The 18,636-nt window shown below is 35.7% G+C and overlaps 1 protein-coding gene across 2 annotated transcripts in view; it reads right to left on the bottom strand.

Annotated features, from left to right (window-relative positions):
* SWT1 (SWT1, RNA endoribonuclease homolog) overlaps positions 1,231–18,636 on the bottom strand; it is a 102,380-nt gene continuing 84,974 nt past the window's right edge. Inside the window, exons 17-20 of one of the 2 annotated variants that reach the window (XM_018060724.1) lie at positions 12,385–12,451; positions 7,691–7,755; positions 5,988–6,042; positions 1,231–2,209 (exon numbers count right to left, since the gene is read on the bottom strand). In XM_018060724.1, the coding sequence (XP_017916213.1) occupies positions 2,174–2,209; positions 5,988–6,042; positions 7,691–7,755; positions 12,385–12,451 (223 nt within the window). In that variant the 3' untranslated portion in view covers positions 1,231–2,173. The remainder of the gene's footprint in view (positions 2,210–5,987; positions 6,043–7,690; positions 7,756–12,384; positions 12,452–18,636) is intronic. The other variant, XM_005690975.3, reaches the window with a different exon arrangement.

Genomic DNA, 18,636 nt, shown 5'->3' with positions numbered 1-18,636 from the left:
TCAGAATGCTGGAAGAGCTATGGCAGCTGCAAACCAGAGGATTCAAACCAGGTCCTTCCTAGAAGGAAATAGACGATCTTGTGGAAGTAAGTTAGGAAAGGTTGGTGTAAAATGGTTCCATGAACTCTACTGGAATAATCCTTGGGTATTGCGTCTCAGGAAGTTATCACAGCTCCTCTCTTAAGGCAAGGCATTACGCAGAGAGCTCTTCCCCTCATGGGATTTTCTTCATCAGTCCCCTCAAACAAAATACAATAGCTATCCATACTGAATGGAGATTTTAAAACCTGAAGCTCTAAAGATCTGATAATCTATCAAAACAAATTTATGTTCTGTGCAAGGGAGTGCTTAAATGATCATTACGTCAACTAACTTATTCCAATCCAGAGAGGAGACCCAGAAAAAAAAAAGAGTAGGGGACAGGAGGAAAAGAAGCCCTCAACTCCTGCAATGGACTATTAGGGAAAAAAAGCAGAAAGTTTAAAATCAGGAAAAGGCAACAACAAAAAAAAGATCTGACATTTCAAAGAAACAAACACTAAAAATTTTTTAAAGAATGTAGCCAAAGATAAAAATAAGACTAGAAAGAAGAAAACACATCTTATAATAAATATTTAAATAAAAAGGCTGAAAACTAACAGTGCAGAAAGTGTAAGACACAAAGACTAGGATAATATCAAAATCCACATGTATAGGGTGAAATAAGTCATAATCAGAGTGAAAAGAAACTTCCTAAAAAGTATAACATATTAATAAGATAAAAGGAAAAAAGGGAGGTAATGAAGCAGAGCAGAGAGTTCCATGGAGTCCACGGCATGACCCTGGGTTTAATCCTGGTCGGGGAACTAAGATCCTGCAAACTGCGAGCCACCACCACCAAAAAAAAACCCAAACAGAGTAAAACCCAATAATAACTAGAAGTAGTTGAGGAAGAAAAAACTGATGAAAGCTCTTTTGTTAAGAGGAGGGGATGCTTTCTTGGCTCCTGAGAAAGGAAAAGGAAAGAGGCAGACAGCAGAGATGCTTTGGAAGCTTCTTCTACAAGGGCTCATTTCCCTGAGGGCACTTTGAGCTCCTGGGAGGAAGTGTGGCTTTCTATGCAAACAAAGCTCATCAGATCCTTCTTCCTGGTAGTGAGCACTCCACATAATTCTCTTCTATCAGAGGGTCCCTTTTATAGTCATACCTGTACATAATTCAGAAACAAAATTTGGAAGGTGAAAAGCAAAATCACTAAAAATAATTTATTGCTTTAAAAAATAAATTAACATTTATAATAGAATACTAAATCAGATTTTCTCAAATGTATTAACAGCATACTATATTTTAGTAAACAAGGATTTCCAACTTACGGTATAACGAAATAAGTCAATTAAACACTTGGTTTAGCTAGGGGCAAACATCAGCCACTGCCACCTGATCCCATAAATCCACGCTGCTTCACATCTGAAAACTGAGTAGAGAGATCTCCCTGTTCTTCCCATTGGAAACTTCCTGAAGAGCGACACGCCCAGGGAAGAGAAGAGGCTACTGTAGCAAGGTGGAGCTGAACTAAAAGTTCTACTTCCCTTACCTTGGGGGAAGCTAAAGGGATGTGATTACTTCACCAGGTCTGCATGGAAGACAGTCTGATCAGAAACAGCCCAGGGTAGATTTCTCCTGTGGAATACGATGCGCATGGCCATGTCCTAATTCTTTCTTGAGGTTTCAAAGTGTCTCTGGTCACCAACCCATATTTGGGGTTGAGGGAGATGCTAATGCTGGGTCCCTGGCCTTCCTCAGATGCCACAGTGGCTTTTGCCCTAAGACGTCCAAAAAGATGGCTCTCCTTTCGTTAGTCACATTGGCTCAGTATTAGGAGTAGAGGTAGGGAGGTAAGGTCAACTTCTGAAGAGTCGAGTCCACGATTTATTCCACAATGGATGCAATAGAAGTTCAATGAGATTGTCAGTATTAGGCAATCATCTTTTTATACCTATGAGATTTCTTCTAAGTCTCTCAGGTTTGGCACAAAAGGCTGAAAAGTACTCTGTTGTTCCTGAAGACAAATGCAGTTCCTTCTAAGTTACAAATTGGCACTTAGGTCCTATCGTTGAGCATGTCTTCACGCCATCCCCTGTTTCTGGCCTCCATATAGACAGAGGCATTGCACTGCTGCATGGCGTATTCCATCTCAGTCAGCTGGCGGCATCCAACGGTTAACTTTTCCCTAGAGGATAAAGAAACGTTACATGACTACAAGACAGTCAGCCAGATAAATGAAAAAATCTCACTACAAAAGGAGAACACTGGTATTGGGAATATATTATTTGATATTTGAGAGTAAAAATGCCTAGAGAAATGGTTTCTTCAGTCGTTCAGTCGTGTCTGACTCTTTGTGACCCCATGGACTGCAGCATGCCAGGCCTCCCTGTCCATCACCAACTCCTGGAGTTTGCTCAAACTCATGTCCACTGAGTCGGTGATGCCATCCAACTATCTCATCCTCTGTTGTCCCCTTCTCCTCCCACCTTCAATCTTTCCCAGCATCAGGGTCTTTTCAAATGAGTTTGTTCTTTGCATCAGGTGGCTGGCCAAAGTATTGGAGTTTCAGCTTCAGCATCAGTCCTTCCAATGAACCAAATAACTTGGCAGGATAAACAACTTAGTAACACAATTCTTAGTCATCATGGAGACAATCTTGAGGATATTACTGAATTCATGAATAAAGGTTTCCAAGGAAGACCTGCTGCCAATAAGGACACTGTAGAGTAGATCACATATTTTTGTTTTATTTGGTTTGGGAGTTAAAGGACAGCAAGACTAGTGGATTCTAAGAGGACACACCTCCAGACAGGAACAGACACTGGACAGGGAGCAGGAAGTTGACAGCTTCGACTCTTAAAGAGAATCGATCACTTAGCCATTAACAAATGAATACTAGTTAACTACTCTCAACCAGAAGTGAGGAAGGGGTAGTAAATGCCTGATATTTGTCCCAACTACTCACAACTGTATCTAACATTAAGCTTAGGTGAATCTCAAAAGCTGACAAGAGGCCTATTAACTGTGGGATCACTGAGTCATCAGTTAGAGCACCAACTCATTATACATGGTGTCAGGAGTTCAAATCCCCTGAAAACCTATTTAAATCTACTGAGAGGTCGTCTGCATAAGTTCACAAAGAATACCCAGTATCCAGTACTGCGTCAGAAAACAGCAGTTATTTTTATTATGCAAGTTACACGGTTATTGGGAAGCCTCCAGTGGCTCAGTGGGTAAACAATCTGCCTGAATGCAGAAGACTCAGGAGATGCAGGTTCGATCCCTGGGTTGGGAAGATCCCCTGGAGGAGGAAATGGCGATCCACTTCAGTATTCTTGCCTGAAAAATCCCACGGACAGAGGAGTCTGTCCAAATGGCCACAAAGAGTCAGACACAACTGAGCAACTAAGCAGCATGGACACTGCTATTACCTCTCTGGTTTCTAAGACTGCTCTGAGCCACCTCCGGGGTATTGGGAAGGACTCCTTGCTACCTTTGCACACTACCCCTCCTCCCTCACCCATGAATCCCCCGAGGCAGGGCACAAAGGGAAAAGAAGTGAATCAGAACTGAAGGAATAGGATGAGAGCTAACAATGGCAGCAAAGTAAATACACTGTATGTTTGGAGAGGCCTCACTTCCTGAAAACATGTAGTGAGGCTGATTCAAACCTGACTTTTGACTCTATTACTCTAGACCTATGCCCTATATTTAGAGTGCTTAAAATCAGTGTTATGTTCTTGCCAGTTCTTTACAACTACTCAGAAAATGATTTTCGGAAGACTCTAAGAGATCCAAAATAGGAGAGATGTAAAATGTTTTCCTATAAACTTAAAAATGAAATTAAAAGGGTAGGTCCCTATTCCTGTTCTTGATTACTTATTCTACATGTGGAAAAAAACTCTTTTAGTAACTAGACTTTTCATCTGTTTCAGTGTCTTTTCTTATTTCTTCTCTTTCCCCCTCCTCTCCTAGTTAAGAGGTGAGCCCTCTGCCCTCTTTTCATCCTGGTGGCAATGTGGTTCCTTTGTGTGAGGCAGCATTCTGACAATGGATTATCAGCCACAGATTTTGCTTTCCTGCATCAGGTTGTCATTGCTGCTGAGGAAAATATCAGATGTTTTTCTAGTATCGTGTTTGGCCAATACCAGACTATGATGATAGGAATTTTTGAGTTCCTTTCCCCAATGGATTAGAAGCAGAATAGCAGAATATTAGACACTGCTTACCTTAACACCTTTGCCTACTGCTCTGTAGCATCTCCAATGACTTATCTCACCTTGGCTTTCACCTCTCGCTGATGAGACATTTACAACTGAGAGAAAGCCTATTACCTATTCTGATATCTCTTAATTGCTAGAAAGTTCTTTCTTTACATTGGGCTTTAAAAAAAAAATCTATAAGCTGTTTGCCTAAATTAAAACAAAACAAGAAGTTGTTATCCCTGTTTCCTCCAACAGTACAGATATTTTATGTCCCTTACAGGTGGTCCTATTTCTTTGCCAAACTACACAATCCCGACTCCTAATCCTTTCTGGAACAAAGCTAAAGATCGGAGATTGCTTCTAGTTCTGCAGTTCTGTACTGTTCATGAAATTTCTACAGAACTGCCACTGATTTTCTAAATCATCCTATTATGAGTCTGAAACTAACTTAGACCAAATCTCAGATGGGTCAAAATAAGCAGAAATTTGATCAAATCAATAAAAAATAACTGCAGCAGTTATCTGATTCATTTCAATAGCTAATTTTGTCAAAGTGGCACGGCAGTAGTAAATTGAAGTGCCCTACCTCTAATATTTTTTCCAAAATCCTTTCTAGGTACAAGAAAAAGAGTACAATGGATATTGCTTTACAGCTCTCTTAATGTTTTTAAACACTTGCAATGTGCATCTCAAGTAAAGGGAAAATGGAATACAATGTAGTACATATAACAACAGTATATAAACAGTTTTTGATTCAGAAGGTCTGGGCTGGAGTATTAGAGTACATTTCTTGCAAGTTCCCAGATGGTGCTAACACTCAGCTCCAGGAACCACCCTTCAGAGAACCAGAGCTCTAATGTGATCCTACCACAGAGCTGATCCCTGGAGTTCAGAAAGCAGTAATTCCGGAAAGCTCTTGCCATAAGGAAAACAAAGTTGTTCCTGATACTCGTGCCTTCAGTTCAGTTCAGTTCAGTTGCTCGTGCCTTAGGCAGCATATTATTTGGATATACCAGGTACTTGAAGGAGCTGATGTCACAAACTAATGTGCATTTCACACAGAAAAAATGCACAACTGTGCATTGTCTTGTAAACATGCCAGAACACTCTGTCAAGAATTTATAGGTCAAGCAAAGTTAATTAAACACTATTCCTAATTTATTTTTCATATACGTATCAATAGAGGATATCACACAAGATATTTATTTAGTAATTTATTTGATAATCTTCTTAATTTACCATCCTGGATTTTCTGAGCAAACTCCTCATCTGCTCAGGGTAAACAGTGCTCAGACCCCACTGGCAAGAGCAAAAGCTAGGACAAAGAATCTACAAACTACAGAAGAGAGCAAACACTAACTGATGTATACACAGAAACACCAAGGTTCTGCTATGTCATGGAATTTGAATTTTGGTCCAAGCCACTTTCAATATGAAACCTTAATTACCTGCCTTATCAGAACCTATAAAATAGTTTTCTTCTTGAGCTACTTAATTTCTTCCCTATTGCAATAAATTTGATGTTGACACATCAACAGCCTCTTCCTTCACAACTAACACATCACAAATCAAAAACAAAGATTACCAAAGTCAGACATTCTAAGTAATTGTTTTTCTTAATATAGTGAAGTTAAATCATTCTTCCATTTTCACTTCTGAGTCACAGGGAAGCTTCACTACCTCTCATCTATTGCGTTTGGCTCTGCATCTAGTATGAACTATTGAAACAAAAAGAACCTCTGTCTTCTGGCAACTTACTTGAAAACTGGGAGCTGTGGAGTATACCAGAGGTTCATATGGGAGGTACCATTCACTGAAAATATAGCAAATAATTTTAAAAAAACAACAGAGTAACAAATCTAAAAGCTATTAACTTTAAAAGCCCACTTGAACAGCAACTGCCATTTTCCAATGCATTCAAGATATTAGACATATTGGACTTCTCTTTAAAATCATCCTTTCAGGATTAATAAGAGGAAGCTTATTAATTACTATCATAGTTCAAATTCTTGGCATTGTAAGTGCAACGAAAACAAAGAGAAAAATAGGTACAACTACTTTAACTTTGAACATTTAAGTTTGACACTTGCATCCTTTCCCTCTCCAAAACAAAATAAACCAAAAAAACTTCCCAAATATTTAAACAGTAAGCTGAAGTCAAAATAATTTTAGACATTTGAATGGAACCATCCTATAAGGGACTCTGCCCTCCAAGTTATATACAGAGCTTTATACACCTTCAAAAATATTGCCAAGACTGGAAGACATTATATTTTTGATCTAAATCTCAAGTATACACACCTTTAAATGCAGATTATCTGTAACAATCTGTAAGTAAGAGTTGTTGATTGTTGTTTAGCTGCTGAGTCATGTCTGACTCTTTTGTGATCCCATGGACTGTAGCCCACCAGACTCCTCTGTCCATGGAGTTCTCCAGGCAAGAATACTGGAGTAGTTTGCCATTTCCTTCTCCAGGGGATTTTCCCGACCCAGGGATTGAACCCATGTCTCCTACAATGGCTGATGGATTCTTTACCACTGAGCCACCATGGAAGCCCATGAATAAGAACATAAACTGATTAATTGGTAGTCTGAAGATTAGGGTAAGAAATCATTTTCATCCTCAGCTATGAGAGATGATGCATGCCTAACTGGCTTCAGATTTTCTTAGAAAAATTATGTTAATCTAGTGAATGAGTGAATTTTCAGTTATGCTGCCTGATAACATTTGTGTATCAGTTCTAGTGTCTTGATATCATCAAACATATTTATCAATCTAGAGTTTTACCAGTAGAGCCACCTTGATAGTTAACTTTGTCATTGTGTCCACTCATACAATTCTGTAGCTACACAAATATATCTGCAGATTGTAAATGGCAAATAAACTGGTTAAGTGATACAGTGGCATATTACACAGCAGTGAGAGTCCAGTCCGTTCTGCTACTGTTCTTGTTTTGAACACAATTTATTGTAACAGCATTGAAACATTAAAGAACAATCTGAGCACAACAAAGATTTCCTATTTTCTTACATATGATTTCATTAGTGGAAAATGCCAGATGAACAGAGAAAACTGTACACAGCCTATTTAAATGAATAAATATTAGAAATTTCTCAATTCTAATTTCTATAGATAGATAAAACCCACATAAGCAAAAGCTCTTAGGGGTGGGTCTTCAATATTTTTGAAAAATATAAAAGAGCCTTGACACATCTAAACTTGAGAATTTACTTTAAAAATTAAACTTGCTATGTGCATATATATATATATATACACACAGTTTTTTTAAATGTATGAACTATTTCATATTTATAAAAGCTAAAAAGAAATCATAGTATAGTGAAGACATAAAAAGAACCCTTCACCACCACCAAGTTAGTGCTACACATGGCAAGAGCATGTTACTCTGATGTATCTACATACATATATATATATGACTATACATACATATATGACTTACCGATACTCAGCCTGTGAAACACAATCATACAGTTCCTGGGCAGTAAATTTGACATTTTTATTTACCTGAAAAGAATCAAGATATAGCTATTAAAAATGCATATTAAGTCAAATGAAAGGTGAGAGAACAATTAGAATGGCTCATATTCTGAAGGAGGAGAATGTCAAGTTTTTAGCTTTTGCATAAAAAGGACTAAATAATAACAATTAGAAGTTCAGTGAACATAACACTTAACACTGAACTATGTGTAAAAATATTAGTCCTATTGTTACAACTTAATCTGTTAACAGAACCAAAAGAAGTGAGATGGTCCTGGGATCTGTGGGACTCCCAACAAAGCAGATGATCACTTTAGAGATCAAATGGACAGAAAAAAAACGTGTATAATACATGCAACACTAAATTCTACTATGCTGGCTCTTATCAGCAGATTTCATGCATCAATTAGCCTAGCTCTAATATACTTAATATTTATTTTCTGGGAAAAGTATATAAATTGTTAACATTTAATACCTATACCTAAAGCTATAGTAGATTTGGGTCATACAGGTGGACTGTTGTAAGCAGAATCAGCCACATCTTGTTTATTTCATGAACATTAGAAATAATTCAAGCTGAAAGAAAAAGTTAAGTAGTCAAATCTAACAACATTTGAATACTATGGTTGACCCTTCTGAAAGTTATTACTGAATAACTTTAAACACTAAGGTAATGAACTGTGTGGAAAAATCTGTTTTGGGAAATGGATGATTTATAGACACTTTCTAAATAAATGTGTTTTTCCGACTATCAACGTCTACATATTTAAATGAATATGTTTAAGTTTATAAATATCTTTTATAATTCACAATTTATAATACTGTAAAAATAAAAGTCCTTCATCATACAAAAACTTTTTGCGGCACATGTGGAGAACACAGTGAAGGAATCCTGTATTTCCTGTATTTCTTAAGGCTTACCACTGATTTAGGCAGTATTTTATTTATGTTGCAAGGAAGACTCTGGAAATTTGTAGAAGTAAATTCTTTTTATCAGATGACTCAAGGGGGGCTTCCCAGATGGCACTAGTGGTAAAGAACCCGTCTGCCGATGCAGGAAACATAAGAGCCAGGTGTTCAATCCCTTCAGTCAGGAAGACCCTCTGGAGAAGGAAATGCCTACCAACTCCAGTATTCTTGCCTGGAAAATCCCATGGACAGAGGAACCTGAGGGGGGCTATAGTCCATACGGTTGCAAAGAGTCAGACATGACTGAAGCGACTTAGCCCTTAGCCCTGGATTACTCAAGAAATAACATGGTGTCTAACTTTCTAGAAATTATGAATTAGTGAAGGGAAACTAAATGAAACTATCTTCTATTCACTTTACTTTTAAAAATACTTATGTTATTATTAGCATATGCATTTTTGATGAGGAAAAATTTTTGTTCCTACATTGACTTAATTAACACTACTTTAAAGATTTATATCATGAAAGTCTCCTGTAGAGTTTAGGGTATTGCTTATTTGCAAAAGTTCCATGAGCTTCTTTCAGTATTTTCACAACAAATTCAACATATCTGTATAGAAAATGTTCCATTCACTACAAGTTAAAAACACATAGTTTTTAAACATAAATTTGAAATATATATAATCCTCAATTTTTGCTGAAAATGTTATTTAATTATACATAATATTTACTATTATATTTAATGATTTAAGAAAGTGGTATATGATTTACCATGATTAATTTTTAGGTACTTTATAATTTTTATTAAAATAATCTTCTAAAAATGTTTTAAGATATACATTTAGAGTTAACTTATCAACCAGTTCGATTCCTATTTTTCTATATGTTCTGCCCTGATGATCTCAAGGGCCTTTGATATTTTCACTATTGCCCCAACATGCTGGGACCTATAAATGTTTCCAGACTTAGGCCAGCAAATGTCGGCAGTCAACACTGCAGATCTTTGATCATAAGATAAGAGGAATAATCTATTCTCTATCAACTGTTGAGAAAAATCAGCTGAAGAACTGATTTTGAACTTGACATAATATAAATACAAAAAAGTTCTTGAAGCCATTAGCAGATTTTTAGGAAACAAAAAAACCAACTATCTGATTTATCTGTAGTTTTGAAAACAATCACCCACATCTATTTAGACCCTTCTCCCAGAACGTGGCTGGGGTGATGTGGCTCCAGGTTATAGCAGATGACTTCTAAAGTCGGCAGTGAATCTACTAACAAAGGAAAACTAAAGCACAGATTCATGACATACTCACAGGCTCTAGCCGGAAATATATCATTTCACTATCTTCATTAGTTTTGATACAAGATATTTTAAATTAGTCATATTGGGATGTTTTAAATTACACTATTAAGTATCATTTCTGTGCTTAAGTGTACAATTTTAATTCCCAGAAAACAACTGAAAGATACCCCTGTCAGTAAACATTAAGAGTTATGATTGTAAAATGGAATTGGTGTCATTAATTCTTAGTTGTACGATTAACAGTGAGTGCCAAATATGAGAAACGGTCATATTATTCTTAATTCTTAAAAAAATCAAGATCAGGAAGCAAAGGTTTAAGTATAGTGACAGCCAAACATCTTAAAAATTTTAGATTGTCCCTATCACTGCTTATGAGACAAATACATCCAATGTAATAATTGGTATTGGGGATGAAGTCCTGCTAATAGAAATAACTTTAAAAATCTGGGACTCAGATCCACATATTCTTATAAATAACAAATTGGGTATTTTCTCCCAATGCTCTCAGCAACAGAAAGTACTAAACCCCCCAAAGACCTATGTATCAGATTTTTCCAGGATGTGATTTTAAAATTGTCCCATTGTTTTTCCAAATAAATTTTTATTGGATTGAAATTCAGAAAGTATGATGAAATAATTATTTCATCACATCATCTCAAAAGAGGAAATTATCTTAATAATCACATAATGTGGTTATACAGCATTGAGAACTGTGGTGTTGGAGAAGACTCTTGAGAGTCCCTTGGACTGCAAGGAGATCCAACCAGTCAATCGTAAAGGAAATCAGTCCTGAATATTCATTGGAAGGACTGATGCTGGAAACTGAAAATCCAATACTTCAGCCACCTGATGCGAAGAACTGACTCCTTGGAAAAGACCCTGATACTGGAAAAGACTGAAGGCAGGAGGAGAAGGGGACGACAGAGGATGAGATGGTTGGATGGCATCACCGACTCAATGGCCATGAGTTTGAATAAGCTCTGGGAGTTGCTGGATAGCAAAGCCTAGCATGCTGCAGTCCATGGGGCCACAGAGATGGACACAACTGAGCAACTGAACTGAACTGAACATATTAAGGGTAACTTTTAAAAGGTACATATAAACACCATTCATTCCTTAAATAAGAGAAGTAACACTTACTGAATACTTACTTTGTGCCTGGTACTGTTTGGAGCACTTTACATATATTAAGTTATTTAGTCTTATTTAAAGAATAGCTGTAGTTTATCTACTTATGTTATTCCCATTTTAAGATGAGGCAACTGAGACAAGGACAATCAGATAACTCTTCTAAGATTATACACTTAACTGGCGGCAGAACCAACATTTGAACATGACTAGTTTGACTTCAGAGTCCGTGTTCTTCAACACTAGGTTCTTAATATAAGATGTGGCATAAAAAAGTTACAGAGGACTTCCTTGGTGATCCAGTGGTTAAGAATCCACCTGCCAGGGCAGGGTACACGGGTTTGATCCCTGCTCCAGGAAGATTCCACAGGCTTTGGAGCAACTAAGCCCATGAGCCTCAACTACTAAGCCTGTGCTCTACAGCCCATGCTCTGTAACAAGAGAAGCCACTGCAATGAGAAGCCTGGGCACCACAACTAGAGAAAGCCCTTGCACATCAACAAAGATCCAGCAGAGCCAAACTAAAAAAATTTTTTAATTAAAAAAAAAAAAGTTGAAGAGCTAATCAGGTATAAAAGCAAAGGAGTACATATAAAGATGTTCAACTTCACAAGAAAAGTGACACCTGAATATGTCATATTCCTATATTTAGAGTGTTTTTAAAAATTAAACACACACACCCTCAAAAAGAAAGAATATATGGGCACATGGGCAAAGAACTGTAGGCAAACAAAACTGAAGATCAACAGAATACTTTCCTTGGATCAACAAGGATAAGAAAAGCATGCAGATTAATTTACAAAATACACTGGAGCCTCATCAGAGCTTTAATTCCAGGGTCTATGCTGCTGCTATGGAGAAAACTAAATTACAGCTTTCGTTTTCAGTAATCAGTGGTGCTCAACCGGAGGTGGTTCTTCCTCCGTAGGGGCCATCTGGGTATACGAGTTGGGTGCGGTGGGAGGGTATTTTTGGTTGTCACAATGACTGAGAGAGTACTGGCATTTAGTATCTGAGAATAAGAGATGTTGAAAAATCCTGCAACGTTCCACACTGAAGAAATGACCTATCCAGCATACCAACAGCGTCCTTGATGGGAAACAATTCCATGTGGTATTAGTATAGGGCTCTACTACATGTGCTTACTTAAGAGAATGAAAGACAAAAAATGAATGTCGCTGGCAAACTTTGGTGGCATTTAAGAATTTAAAGTAAACAGTAATCAAATAGCATTCCATTTTAGAACACCTCTATTTATATGAAAACGTGATTATAATGGAAATATGATAAACATTTAAAAATATTTTTCCTACCTCATACTTGATTAGGAAGTTATAGAGGGTCTCAATATCCTGATAATTACTGTTGGGGGCCAAAATCCTAAAAAATAAAGTATAAACAAAGGAGGGGGAATGAATTGATTTAAGAAAAAAACAAAACTATAGCTTGAACTTTTCTCCCAAAACATATTCATACCTTATTCTCAGTATGTATAATAAGCTTATTAAAATGTTTACAACCTTTTTTGGGTTTTATTTATCAACTAAAGTTATAAACCATGTACTTACTTCAACAAATATCAATTGATATGAAATATCAATTTATTAAAATATTTTTATTTACTTATATTAATATGTCATCAGTTAATCAACAACTATTAGAATTCTTATGTGAAATTATAGTTCACATTTTGAGTTACAATGATACAGATTTTTCAAAAGTTAGATGGAAATGCGAAGTATATTTACACTCCTTATCTTTTAAGCGGCAGATAAAGATTTCCCACAAAAATGTGCAACCAATGCAAATAGACAAGTGATATAAACTACCATACACATTAAAAAATACTAATAAAGATTATGTGACTAAATTCAAATGATACTGTTTGAACTAACTGCCTAACAATCTAAGAAAAAGCATCAGTAATCAGGCTCTGTCAGTCATTGGAAATAACACTCATCCTTCTAGCAGTAAAGTATTAATTCTCATTTTTTTACACTAAGTACTTTTTAATTCTTTCAAGATGAAGAATCTTTTGTTTCTTTTAAAAAAGAAAAGGAAAGCAGTCCTCATATTATGGTAAAATGGTTAAGAGCAATGTCTACCTGGCGATCTGTGTTTTTGAGTGAGTTCTGTGTGACTTATTTTCCTTATCTGTTAAACAAGCAAAGTAGTAGTCTTTACTTCATAGGATCATAGTGAGAATTAAACAAGTTACTATAAGTAAAGTCTTGATGACAGTATCTGATAGAACAGCAAGCACTATATATTGGTACATACAAAACAGTAACAATGACAACTATGATCATCTAATGTCTAATAGTTCCAAGCCACAGAATAAAGTGCATGATGACTTAACTAATGAGAAATCAAGCCACCCCAATTAATTCTTAAATTCCAAGTGCCTTTTAATTACAACAACGTCTCTAGGTCCTCACATCCTCACCAATGCTTGATGTTGTCAAATATTAGTTAACTGATCTCAATAACATCTTAATTAGATCTTTAAAAAAGTTGGCCCTTATTAGTCTTGCAAGATAGCTTACATAAAATAATTTTTCAGGATATAGTCAAATTTTTAAATGGATCATACTCCTTTGGAGAAGACAGATACAGAATATCTTTAAGAACATATAAAAATCTTCCTAAAAATAAGTTTCATGGAAAAAGTTACTCTCCCAATAAGTAATTTTAAAATATAAATAATATCAAAACCCCAAAGAAAGAAAAAGCAGACAATAAATACATTGGAAAGGGTCCATAAGTACTTTGTTTTTTAAAATGAGAACAAAGCTATATAGATAAGTTAAACCAATGTTTTATAAAAGCAATGGAAAAAATAATGTGTTCCAATTTTGTAACCTAGTGTAAACAAACAATCAGTAATGTGGAATAATTTACACCCATTCTTTTTTATAACTTTGGAAATAATCCAAACTGTCCATAAAAGCGAGTTAAAAAAATAAATGAAACAATGTTTTATAAAAGAATCTTATAAATTTCAAGCTTATATTTTCTCTTTGCCAGAGAATAAAGTAAACATTTCTCTGTCCTGAAATACTTCACAAAAAAATTAGTTTTAGGTAAATCAGTTATTTACCTCTAGCAACAAAGCATAGCCACAGTATGAAATAAAGAAAATAATTACATCATCATAGTTTTCCAATTAGCAAAAAATTGAAAAAATTGTCAACTCCTGGCATGGTTTTATTTTTTAACAGTTTTACTGAGGTACAGTTTACATACCATAAAATTCACTCACTTTAACAATTCAATGATTTTATAAATAAATTTACTGAAATGTACAATGATCTACATTGTACAAACTTAAATACTTGACTATTTGACAAAATATCACAGAATTACCTTGTAACGAGGAAAGGGTTACTGAGATGTCAGCATCATTCACAGATGTATTACTGATATAATTAGAATAAAATTATAATGCTATTTTTAAAAACAAGGATATATGTTGTAGGATTTATTATGAAACCTACCACTCTTAAATGCTACTCTTAAAAAATGTTCTGAGGTAAACTGAGCCCCAGATTGAGCAGATAATCTTTATTAAAATACACTCAATTAGGGCTTTTAGACTTTCATAAGGCCAATGAACTCTGAGTTTATGAGAATGGAATTTGGCCTGGTATAAACAAAAATTGCCATCTTTTACTAACTGGAAGTACAGTTTGTTGAAAATACACAAAAAAATGAAATGGAGAAAAATGGTTTATGGACTTTCATGTCTTAAGTAATTCCCCACACACAAATTCTTGAGAGGTCAGCCTTCTCTATAGCTTTCTTATTTGTTTTTAAAAAATACCAGCACGAAGACAAAAGAGTCTTAGAATGAAAGTCCTAAAATTACCCTTCAATGGCAACTTTTAAAAAGAATAATAGAAAGAACTAGCCCTTAGAGAAAGTGGCCATTCTTTTTTTATAAATATATCTACATGTTTTCTAAGAGAAATTCCTAACAATCAATAAATACATATCAAATGTATACTATACTCTCAAATGTATATGATACTAAGAGCTACATAATATAAAAAAATTAGAAGACATGGCTGCCTATCCTCAAGTTGTTATAATCACAAAATTTTACTTTAGAATTTTGGAATCAGAATTGGGAACAGATTGAAGCAGGATTTAATCTGCAGCTAGAAGATTATTTACAAACCAAGTTAATCACGTTACCTGCTTTTCTGTACCCCAGCTCCCCATCTGTGAAATGAGGAGAAAATAGCACTTACTGAATAAGGTTATTATATGAAGCAAATAAAATAATATGTGTAAAATTAAGATGTTTAGCAGAATTCCTGGCACATGTAAACAAATATTGCTGCTGCTGCTGCTGCTGCTATGAAAACCAGTTTTCAGATGTAGAAACCAAGGTTTAGGGTTGTAAAACACTTGCCCAAGACAGAGTGGTGGTAGGTACCTAAATCTCTATTAGTTTAACTCTGGACCCCATGTTTTTATCCACTAATAAATAACCCTTACAACTTCTTGTATTAAGTGATTTTATGAAATCAAATAAAATAGTCTTTTATTTTATTATTTTTTAATATAAATTTATTTAATTGGAGGTTAATTACTTTACAATATTGTATTGGTTTTGCCATATATCAACATGAATCCACCACAGATGTACACATGTTCCCCAGCCTGAACCCCACTCCCTCCTCCCTCCCCATACCAAGCCTCTGGGTCGTCCCAGTGCACCAGCCCCAAGCATCCAGTATCATGCATCGAACCTGGACTGGTGATTCGTTTCATATATGATATTATACATGTTTCAATGCCATTCTCCCAAATCATCCCACCCTCTCCCTCTCCCACAGAGTCCAAATGACTCTGTATGAAACAGTCACCCGGTTAATTTGTCTTTTAACAAATGCTTCTGGCAAACTATTTTGTGTACTTTCCAACACTAAATCTTTGTAGTTGTTAGATCTTTCTCAAAGCCACAAAGGAAGTCAGTAGCAGAACCAACATTCACTAGAAGTTCTAACTCTTAACCACATAAGCACTTTGAGTTCTCTATCGATGAGCAATTAACATTAAGTAAGCAGCATGCTCATCTGAATTAAACTTCATTTCCATCTCATCCAATATTAGATAAATATCTACCCATCTCATTAAAGAAAAAAAGAGTATGCCACTCAAAATTTTTTTAAAGTTAATAAAATAATCTGACTAAAATTAAAAATCAAATAATGTATTAAAATGGACTAATTTTTAAATAAGGATTTTTAAAATTCAAATAAAACTTTCCTCCTAGATAGAAAAAGTAAAGCATCAGACTCAGGAGTGGGGAAATAAGTCTAGAATATTCAAGTTTAATATCTAACTCTAGAAATTCAAAAGAAGACGCAACATATTCATGAATATTTATAGATCAAAACTTACATCCCACAGAACTGAATAAATTATGTTCCCTGCTGGCAAGGCAGTTTAACATTAATATAATATTCTAAATAGTTTTTTCATGTTTGAAGAACATTAAAAATAAGCTTAAAAAGTAATTATATGACTTATTTTACTCAGCTCACTGTTCATCCATGCTACTCAGGGTTTATCCATGTCGTAGCATCTGTCAGAATTCCTTTCCTTTGTAAGGCTAAATAATATTCCATTGTATGTACATACCTCATTTTGCTTATCTATTTATCTGTTGACGGATAAGAATTACTTTCACTTTTTACTTACGGTGGCTCATGCTGCTATGAACATAGGTATGTAAATATCTCTTTGAGACTATAATTGCAGAACCAGCCCAAACTGGCCCTATCCTGTTTCTAACAAGATACTGAGCTGTTTTTCAGAGACAAACAGAACAAAACCACAAGTCATGCACGCAAAGCATGCTCAGAAGAGAAAAATTTGACCTCAAGTAACACCCAGAACCAAAGTTTCCCCCCTCCCCGGAACGAAAGGGCCAGATGTGACCAGAGCCCTGTCAGAAGTGCAGGGTCCATGGTGCAGGAAGATCCAGTTCTGAAGCTGCTGAACCTAACCTCACCACAAATGGACAGGCTCCACAGCCCTGCCTTGGATACCTGCCCCTCCAGGGCTTCTGCAAACCAACCCTCTTCTTCTACCTCATGAACATTCAACCAAACCCCAGAATGAAGAGACAGAATTGAGAGCCACGCCTCCTTGTTTCCTTGACAGTTAAACCTCACAATAAAGCCCTTTCTCTTCTCAAAAGCTGGTGCAATAGTATTGGCTTATATGCAAATTTGGGCAGCAAGCCCTTTGCTTGATAACAAGACATTATTTTCAATTCTTTTGTGTATATACCTACAGCAATCAAAATTATAGACAGGCATCAGGTGCTGCCAAAGGCTGGGAGGAAGAAGAAATGAGAAGTTACTCTATTTAATGGAAACAGAGTTTCAGTTATACAAGATGAAAAGAGTTATGGTTATGGATGTGGTGATGGTTACACAACAATATGGATGCATTTAATACTCCATTAACACGTTTATGCACATGTGCACTCAGTTGTGTCTAACCCTTCCTGACCCCATGGACTGTGGCCCGCCAGGCTTCTCTGTCCATGGGATCTCCCAAGAAAGGATACCGACTGGAGTGGGTTGCCATTTCCATTTCCAGGGGATCTTCCCCACCCAGGTATTGAACCCTCATTTCCTGCACTGCAGGCAGACTGGTTACCACTGAGCCACCAGGCAAGCCCTAATACATTTTTAAGAACACTTAACAATGGTAACGCTATGTGTATTTTACCACAATAAAAAAGTTAATTAAAAACTCATTGTACATTCTCCAAAGCTAATAACCAACTTAAGGCTTATTTTTTACTATGAATCAACATTATTATTGAGGATACTACTGAGCATCTAACCAGTGCCAGAAAGGGAACAAATGCTATCTCCTTTAACTTCTGCAATTTAACAAAGCAACTATTATCAACTCCATTTTCTAGATTAGGAAACAAATATAAAAAGGTTAATTAACCTGTCTAGGTGACAGAGTTAGTAAATGGATGGAATGAGGATTCAACTTCAGATTATTTTGACCCTTGAGCTCTGTTCTTTTTCTTCAAAATAACTGCCTTTATCTGTCTGACTTGTTTCACTTAGTATGATAATCTCTAGCTCCAGCCATGTTCCTCTTATTTTGATACAGAGACATGCAAACTGAATTTTGCTGCTAATGAATTTAAGCAGTATCACTGATAAACTGAGTGAAAATTTATCAAATCAACAACGAGGACATACTCACCAGGGGAAAAAAGTCTTGGATCTTAAAAGAGTATGTTTTTTGGAGTCCTTTACTATAAGCAAAATTAAAATCATTTTTTCTATAGTTAATTTGGTGAAATCATCTATGTAAGTAGGAGATATACATCAGTCTCAGGTTTTAAAAGAACACCATATGTAGTTAAAAATGGTAAAAAATAAATAAATAAAGTTAAACAACTTAAACAAATTTAAACAAAATAAATTATATTCTGTTTTTCCTTTAGAGTCATTTGCAAGACAAGGAAAGAGGCCTCTGAGGACACTAACCCAGCCAGCATTGCTGGATTCAGCCTC

Source organism: Capra hircus, chromosome 16 (genome assembly GCF_001704415.2).
Source record: "Capra hircus breed San Clemente chromosome 16, ASM170441v1, whole genome shotgun sequence".
In the NCBI taxonomy this organism is placed as follows: Eukaryota; Metazoa; Chordata; class Mammalia; order Artiodactyla; family Bovidae; genus Capra; species Capra hircus.
The sequence above is the reverse complement of the archived record's forward strand: the minus strand, read 5'-3'. Positions and strand labels throughout refer to the sequence as shown.